Source organism: Asparagus officinalis, chromosome 2 (genome assembly GCF_001876935.1).
Source record: "Asparagus officinalis chromosome 2, Aspof.V1, whole genome shotgun sequence".
Classification (NCBI taxonomy): Eukaryota; Viridiplantae; Streptophyta; class Magnoliopsida; order Asparagales; family Asparagaceae; genus Asparagus; species Asparagus officinalis.
The window spans coordinates 43122115-43132074 of NC_033795.1; the positions used below are offsets into that span (position 1 = coordinate 43122115).

The following is a 9960-nucleotide window of genomic DNA, read 5'->3' on the forward strand; positions in this document are numbered from 1 at the left end:
AGTTTAAGAAGGTGTTAATATAATATCTAACATAATATATTAAATATAATTAATATAGAGTTATTATCAACATGCTTATTATATTATACTATACTATACTATATTATAGTTAATTTAATATATTAGTAATATTTATTAAATAATATAAAAATATAATAAATAGAATATCTTAAAAAATAATATAATAACATATTAAATACCAATATTTAATATGTTAGTAAAGTATTATATAATAAATAAATAATAATAAAATATAAATAAACTAATAAAAAATAATAACAAAGTTATTGATAATAAATAATAATATAATAATGATATAATAATATACTATACAATAGTATAATCGCTATAATATTATTAACTTTTTAATAAATGAATTGTAATAAGTTAATAATTATAAAATATTATATAATAGTAACATATTTAATAGTAACATAACAATATAATAATAATATTATAATAACATATTGTATAGTAAATGTACTATAATATTTATAATTTAATATATTATGTAATAAATAATATAATTTATTATAAAGTAAAATAAATTTTAATAATAAAATAATTTATTACTAACAAATTTTAATGTAAAAATAATATATTCATAATATAATAATATGTATTTATATCATAAATACTAATATATTATTAAAGTACTATTAATAAACTCTAACATATTAAAAACTATAATATATTATATAATATTAAAATATTTGTAATATAATAATAACATTTATAATATATTTTATTATAATTAATATATAATATATTAATAATATGTTTAATACTAATGTTATAATGGGTCAAACTAGTGTTGACAAAAAATATAATATGGTGTTTTGAAAACATTTTAAGGGAAAAACACGATACCATGGTGTTTTTTTACAATTTTTTACAAAAACACAACAAGAAAAATATCATGGTATCCAAACGAAGCCTTAGGAATTTGACATGGGTTTGAAGTTTGGCTAGCAATGCTCATTTCCATTAGAGGTTCTTACTTTTGCAGTGTCCCATATTCGCACAAAAGATTTCTAAATGTATAGATATGCTCTATTGTTACCTGTTTTAGTGTGAAAAGGCTGAAATGATGATATAACTAAGAAATGTGCTAGCAAGGAGGATGAAAGGAGATCTTTCTATATGGAATCCTATTAATTCCTTCAGATTGGAAAACGGAATCATTGCGTAATTTGTCATCGATAGGCGCCATAAGGACTTCTATAGATTTCTCTAGCTTCATCAAGTCATCATCATATTGTGTTGCTCTCTCAAATATGTTTCAGAGGTTTCTTCTCTAATTATCCTGGGTTGTAAGTTAGAATTTGAAGACAATATGCCTTAAAAGAAAATTTTCATCGTAATTGTGACGCCCCTGGGTTCACACAAGGCTGCAGTCCAATGTGAAACCAAGAATGTCAAACCTGTTATGCACCACACCGTGCAATAACATGTTTCACCATCACAATTAACATCTATCTAGTAGAATCAATAACTGGTGTAGGTACAAAACAGGTAAAAGATTATACAAAGAATACTGATGAAATGATAACAGTCACATAAATATCTCATCATCCAACAATACAGAAATACATAGTCAAGATCTGAGTAGATAAATCTGGAATACTCAACAAGTCTCATATACAAATGTCTGACAAGAAGAAAATAAGGCACACAGCCTTTACAACTTCTAGAACAATACTATCAAGTGTCTAATAAAAACTACAGTGGAGCTCCAACATGAACAGAACTAGACAGCTAAACACTAAGATATGTCGCCATCAACCTGCGACTCTCCGGGCTCCTGGCTTGTTACCTGAAAGGGGGAGGGACAACGAGCGTCAAAGCGCTAGCGAGCAACATCACAACCAACCCCAAGGGAATAGGGCTCGTTGTATAAGAAAATACTGATAATATATAATAGATCTAAAATCATTGATCCTACTAAAGAGGGTTTTAGTATTTAGAAATTTACAACACGAGCATAGGTACGTCGAGCGAAATAATCCAAACAAGGAAACCCTCATGTATATACCTTGTATCTCAAATTGTAAATCTCTAAACACCAAACCCGAGGTTCTATTACAGAATCAATAAATCAAGAAATACAGCTAATCTCAGAACAAATTACAGTGCCAAACCATAGCTAACATGAATGTCATATTACTACTTGCATTTAAGGGATTATAGTCCAACACGAGGACTTCAAGGGATTATAGTCCAACACTCGGACTTTAGGGATCATAGTCCAACACGAGGACTTTAGGGATTATAGTCCAACATGAGGACTTTAGGGATCATAGTCCAGCACGAGGACTTTGTAACTGTGTAAAGTATATGCGGAAAGATACACCAAATCTAAACTCGCACGCATCCCGATGTACATGTCTAAACTTATGTCAAAAGTCAACCCACATGTACAGATAAATCATTAACATGGTGAACAAGTGTCAGGTCATCGAGGCGACCCTGAAGAACAACTCAAACAGATCAAAAATCTGTAAATCACCTCATCAGTCGACTGATGTGTCGACTGATGACGTCAGTCGACTCATATGTCGACTGATGAAGCTCAGGCAGCATAGCCTCAGCTCACCAGTCGACTGACCAGTCGACCGAGAAGCTGAGAAAACACAACCAGCTCGTCAGTCGACTGATCAGTCGACTGATGACTGGAAATATGCCCGTCGGTCGACGGATCAGTCGACCGATGGCCTGCAGAAACTCTGCTCAGGTTGTTTTTCACCTCAAACTGATCTAAACACATCCCCATCAATCCCAAGCATGTACCATACGTATATTAACATGTATGAACTAACTAAAACATAACTTTCATGTACAAATACATAAACAAAACTCTAAACATGTGTATTTATGTTAAAAATCCCTTTTTAGGCAAAACCCATGTTAAATCTCTTATAAAACATTTCAGATCTGGATTTTAAATTCACAAAACATTAGTAGGTTATTTATCAAACTGAAAATGCACATCTTCATGTTATATGCAATAAAAATCCAATCTTTGTACACAAAATACGTTTTAGGCCAAAGAGATCTCAATAAAACCATTTGAAAACATTTAAAGAGAATGGGACAAGGTTGGGCGAGATGTTACTCGCCTCTGAGGTGATGAAGAGCTCCTGGATCTGAGGGGGAGTGATTCCTTTCGCTGCAAACTAAAAATCCCGCCGAAAATCCTCCGATTCCTTCCCCAAATCACCAAGAACAAGGCTAGGGTTTGAGAGAGGAGAGAGAGGGCTAGGGTTTCTCTGAACTGAGGATGAGAGGGGGTGTTTTCGGGTGAGAGGGGATATATACCAACGGTTAAACCCGACCCAAACCCGAACCAAATCAAAACAGACCCGAAACCTGAAAAACTGGAAATCAGCGTATCAGTCAACTGATGTGTCGACTGATACAGTCAGTCGACTGATGTGTCGACTGATCTGGACATTTTCAGTTTTTGTGCATGTTTTGCTTATTTGCAAAACCAACACACAAAACTCTACACCCATACTCTCATATCATCTCAAATAACTTGTTATCATGTACATCAATGACCTCAAGTTATTTATCATAAAAGAATTATTTATTTACTAATAATTTATATATATTCATATAAAAGAATTTCGGGGTTCTACAGTAATAGTCTGTAGAAAATTTGTTATGCATCTTGGATTTATAAGCGATTTGGAAAGTGACGATTTTGATGAGGAGATAGTTATCATTTTATCTTTCACACCCTTATTATGCCTAGGTTGCCTAATGGAATTTATGGCTTCACTCTATTTTATAGCTCAAGAAATGAAAAAGAGAGGTCTACCTCCCTGCAAAATTAAATACCTTGAATGGTTTATAGAAGAGACCTCACTTGCTCTTGGCTATGACTTGAACATGGCTTCAATGAACAGATGATTAGCGTGGGTTGATAGTTGGACATGAAAAGCTTGCACAAAATTTTATTGAGTTTTTAGTACTTTCACTTGTGCTAGATAACTATCCCCGTTTAACAACATACTAAAAATAAATGCTCATGCTCATGTCTAATGTGTTTTATGGTGCAGAAGCATCCATAAACCCTGAGTTTTTAATATTTGCATTCTACGTTTTATTGACCATGATCAGCAGCATGGATTTACTACACTAATAAAGTGTTAGGATGTCCTTGTCAATTTACCCAACTATCAAGATTTTAAATGTCGGCCGACATGTCTGTTTGATGGTTTGAGCGACACGACATGAGCGTTTTCAACTCGTATATCGGTTTTCAGGGCCAAATCGGAAATATCGGGGCCACATCGAGCATATCGACCGATTTTTCAGCTTTGAAAAATCGGCCAATATGACCCTTTTTTTAGATCTATTTTTTGTTATCGGGTTTGAGTTTAGTGATAAAAACTCAAGCCCGTTTGACCTGTTCTCATGTTAAGGGTTTCTTATGAACCCGATAGAAAGAAAAGAGAAAAATTAGGGTTGCAGTGGACTTGGGAACCCATCACTCCTTTCGTGAACGACGACGTCCTTTCCCCACCTCAATCTCGGCCCCCCATCGTCCATCTCCCGTTGCGCCCCGAACTCCGAACCCCAATCGAACCCGAGGGCGGCAGGGTATCCCGTCGTCGGGATGAAAGAAAGAGGGTGGTCGGTGACTCATCTGAAGGACCCTGAGCAGACAAAGAAGAAGAGCCCCACCACTGCCTCCCTGCGACGTCCCGTCGCCGGCTCTGCCTCGCCTCTAGAATTTGTAAAGTATGCTTATATTGAATTTAGAAATGCTTAGATTATATTTAGGACATGATATTATTGTTAGACCCTAGAGGAGGGTGATTAGGGTCTTATGCTAATCTAATCCGATTTTATACCAATTAAAACTAATAACAAGTTATCCTAACAAGTATGAAATATAACAAGTTATATAAGCTAGGATAAGCAATATGAACAAAAAGATATATCCTAGCAATGAGATATACTATGAGATATATGTAAGGATATACAAATTAACACAAGGGTGAAATAAACATAAACAAAACAAGAATGATAGTGTGCAAATAAACAATGTAAACATACAATATGATCACAGAGTTCGGACCTTCCGTCCTACGTCTTCGCTCCCTACTCCCGGGGAGAAATTCACTATCACAACCGGGTTTTCTACGCTTACTCGAACAACGTTTACACCTCACACTCGGTTTTTTAGCTAACCGAAAACTTTACAACTACACACTTGTAATCACACTCTACACCCTCTAAGTGTTGGCCTAGTCCGTGTCCTCCTCAAGTACTCGGATGCGACCTCTCCCTAGGTTCGTCAACCGACGTCACTCCTCTTGAATTCGACCCTGTCTCTCACCAACCACTCCTCTCGGTGTACAAGTGTATTACAAAGTGTATCCTCACAATGAAGCTCACAAATACAAATAATTTGTTCTCTACAATAGATGAGAACACAATATAGGCTCAATCTCTAAGTTACACTCCCTACAACCCAAATTATACTATGTATGAAATACAATAAGCTCAATGGTTGTGTGTGTAAATAATGAGATACAATAAAACAAACTAAACTCAAATAAATCTAGCTTATGAAAATTAGAATCAAAACAATAAATAGCTAGAATGAGTTTAGGAAAACTTCTCTATAGATCAAGAGTGAGAGAGAGATGAGTTGAATGCCCAAACTTCAATTGATGATCTCCTCAAGCTCTTGTGAAATTGTTTTCACAAAATCAAACTCTCAAATGCTTAAAATCTTTTTAAACAAACTTAAACCAACCATAAACCCTTGTTAAAACTTTCTTAAACTTGTTTAAAACACTCTCATGGGTGTTGTTGGTAGAAGAGGGTTTGAGGGGTTTATATAGGAAGAGAAATCAACAGCAAAAACCCCAAACAAAAGACCAGAAATCCCAACGAATCAGAAATCTGATTCTGTACAAAATATGACCGTTGGGCGATCGGCGGTCGACCGTGGAAAAATCGCGGTCAACCGCGAGCAACAAAACAACAGAGGAAAGTCTTTGGACTCCATCCGGTCGACCGTGGCGGTCGATCGCGAGAGCATCCGGTCGACCGCGAGCCTCTGAAAAACTTCCTGAGTCTCTGGACTCAGGGGCGGGCGGCCCTCGGGGGGGGGGGGAGCCTCTGAAAAACTTCCTGAGTCTCTGGACTCAGGGGCGGTCGACCGTAGCGGTCGACCGCAAACAGATACTGAAAATATTCAGGTTTTGAACCTGTTTTTGTTGATTTTAAAAATTTGTTAAATATAACAAATGATGTCAAAAAATAATAAAACTTTGGAAAATGTATATAAACATGTAAATGAACATGTTACAAAAGGAATTTCTCAAATTATATTTTCCATTTGTAAAATATCATCATTTTGCAAAATAGTCCAAAACATGAAAATATAAACATATGAGTTTTGATATTTTAGTTTAACCATGTTTTGAAACTTTACAAAATGATTATATAGACTTAATAAAAGATGTATATAATTGTTATTAAGTCTATAAACCAAGAAAATAATATTTTTAGAAAATTGCATATTTTACAAACATTTCAAAAGTAAATATGATTTCATTGAACTAAATAAAATTGACATTGATGAAATCATATATATGCATGTAAGTATGAAACAAAAATATGTTTTCTAATTATATTTAATTGTTTCATATTAAAACTTGAAAACTATCAAACCAAAATATATATGTATATATATAACTATATATATACAAAAACCAAAATGTGTATGTGTGTATATAATTGAGCTTAAAGTAACAACACACATAATATAAAACCTAAACTAAATTACCCAAGCTTAATAGATATTCGTAGTAGCTCAACTTGGTACACTTGCGGATGAAGCTAGAACTTGGATCTTCAATTTGAATTGCATAGGCTTCACTCCATAATTCCGCCAACCTCCATTTGATATGATCGTGAATGCTCGATTCCATCCATCCTCCAACATATTGTTTGTCTATAATAAATAACAAAATACAAATACTAGACAAACAATATTAGATGTAAATTGTTTGTTAAATCATCATCAAAATAAGAAGGCCAACAATTATACATATGAGAACCACCCGATATGGCAATCCGATATTTAGTTCATGTCCCCCGATATATCCCCGATTTCCGCTATCCAACATGGATTTCAGCCGTCTGGGATGAACCCGACATCCGACATTTATAACCTTGCCAACTATGCAGGTCTATCTGGAGGGTACGAGATCAAAATATTGTCAATGAAAAATTACATGGGACCCATGAAGTATGTAATTCGCAGCTTTTTCGAACATACAAATTTTCACATCTAAATTGCTATAAGACTAGCTATCAGATGTTTTTGTTAGGCCCACCTCAACCCGCACTAGATCTCAGAAAACCAAGCTATTTAAAACATCACATCAAATTGCTTGAAGTTTGCTTCTTATAATCTGAGATCAAACTGAAGCAGTTAGATGATGTTAAATATCTAGAAAGAAGTTTGAACCTTCTGATGCAGCGGCATGTTTTACCTGTTATTGGAGACTGTTCACTTTTTCAGGAAGCCTATTTGATTTTAATGTCCAGTGATTATGTTTCCATCTTCCTAGATAATATTGCTCACTGACATTTATAACTGAAGAGCCAAAATTGTTTATTTTCAAACCTTTCCTTTAGAACTGTTTTTTTTCCCTGGATAAAGTATCTTATGGCTTATAATAATCTATCTAAAAACTGACTTTACCTCTTCCATACCAATATCTTTATGACATTAATTTTTTTATAACATAATAATGCAGTGGAACGATTGTTGTTGCTTATTTGATGAAGCAGCATAGGATGAGCCGGTCTCAAGCTCTGGAACTTGTGAGGAGTAAACGACCACAAGTTCAACCAAATTTGGGTTTTGTGCTTCAACTGATAAACTTCGAGAAATCTCTTGGAGGTAGACAGTAAATGTTATCTCATCATTTAATATGCATTTTATTGTAAAGTTGACTCCATATATTTTCTTTCTAGTAAGCGGAATTAAGAGCTAGTTTTGAATTTTTAAAAGAAATTACTTTTTCTGGACTCAGTGTGTCGAGTAGTACTTCTATAGCTATATTTTGACAGGCATATCTCAGTTTCTCCTTCATAGTTGCATCTTCTCTGCGTATATCTTTGTACTTGATTCTTAGAACAAGTTCTACAACATGATCCCACTTTTTTATTGTTGGGAATATACTCCTTGTAGCAAGAGTAATTTCTTTCTTTTTAGCTCTTCAGATAGTTGTCATTTCACAATTTTAATTTTCTATTCAGTCTCTGACTTGAATTGGCCTTGTTTTAACTACGTCATCGAGATTTTACCTATTCTCTGCGCTAGGTTACTTCATCAGTCTCAGCAACTTGATTACTGATCAGGTCATGACGTTCTTCAATAGATACACCTAGTTGCCGAACTTTATTCTGAATTTCATGTGATTATTGTGATATGAGTTTCTAGTCTCGCATAATCGGTACATGTATTGCTGGATTTTGAAGTATATTGCCTTATCAATCCCCTTTGACTGCCTCTAGCTTCAAAAATTTAAGCCGTTCTTATGGATGGCGGCACCAACAACAAACCCCCTGACTTATGGTAATTATTACAATCCTTACTTAGTTTTTAAATAGTTGGAGGTTAAACTTGTGATTTATTTTGTAAGTGGATTAAACTTAAAAGTCCACAAACCATATCTGAATTGCACAAAACTCTCAGTGGAATTCTGTCTTTCATGCATCACAAATTTAGCCTGAGGCTACTTAAAATCCAAGGATTTTATTAACTGTTGTAAATTAACAGGGTTTTTCTTTTTGAACTTAACGAGGTTTTTTTCTTTTGTAAAACTGGCTCTAGATCAAGGGATTTTGTTGTAATTTGCACATAATTTTTCTTCTTTTGTCCCTGTGCACTCACCGCCACTGATCTGGGGGTCACAAGTTCTGAACAGTTTGATTTTCCTGCAGTGCTTCAAGACAACTCCGGCTAAAGGACTGCAAGCTTAATATGCACAAATAATGCTCCGTAAATATTTCCAAGAACTCTCCTTCCCTTTGGCAAATAAGTTTTGAGTAAGCTTCCAATAAGGAACTCTCAGAAATCAAAGCAACTGCTCAACTGTAAAAACATAGCTGATGGAGGGTAATGCGAGCAAACTCGATTGTAGAAACATGCTGATTTGGTTGTAGAAACATGATTGAACGCAAAATGTAGGGTTTTTTTTCTTATTCCTTCTTTGTCCATTATATTTGTGTAATAGAAAATTTTCTCAACAACATGCTGTATTGTTGGCTCTTTGGTTTTTCTTTAGTTTTCATTGGGGGCAGAGACGCTGCCATGAAGTAATATTATAAATCAAGGAGACATTCTTTGGTAATAATTTTCAACAGAGGTCCAGACTAGGTCTCACTTCAGTTCCAGCAAGCTGAGGTGGTAAAGAGGGGGCATGAAGAACAAATCTCGACGGAAATTCATTTGTTTTTCAATATTGCGATTCTGTGAAAACTTATTTTGACGTGATAATGTAAAACTTGTATATTTTCCGCAGACTTGAGTGCATTCGGATGTGTTAAATAACCACCGAAGGAATTTCATGAACAGCTGAATCTGTTACTTCAACTGGCAATCTGAGAATGCTGAAGACTATAAACCAAGCTGTCCATTTGGATGTTTTGATAGGGAAAAGTACATAATAACAATGTTAGAATCTGAAATGTGATTATTTGGTTTCTATTCTTAGAGGTATAGAGTTGAAATACAAAATATCATTATGCGTCTATCACAACTAATCATAAAAATTTATTGGAGAGAACAAACCCATATGTTAATTACTACAGTAAGAGAAAAGGGGATGAGTCGGGGAATTTCATAATGCACATTGCAGCTCCATTTTTTTCAGCCGTATGAGGTTTGATGAGCCGTCGGAGATGGTTGATCTTTGCTTT

General features: G+C 34.6%; 1 protein-coding gene across 1 annotated transcript in view; it reads left to right on the forward strand.

Annotated features, from left to right (window-relative positions):
• Positions 1-9634, forward strand: part of LOC109831116 (dual specificity protein phosphatase 1B-like) — a 30097-nt gene extending 20463 nt beyond the window's left edge. The window contains exons 4-5 of the mRNA XM_020398456.1: positions 7791-7936; positions 8983-9634. Of these exons, the coding sequence (XP_020254045.1) occupies positions 7791-7936; positions 8983-9005 (169 nt within the window). The 3' untranslated portion in view covers positions 9006-9634. The remainder of the gene's footprint in view (positions 1-7790; positions 7937-8982) is intronic.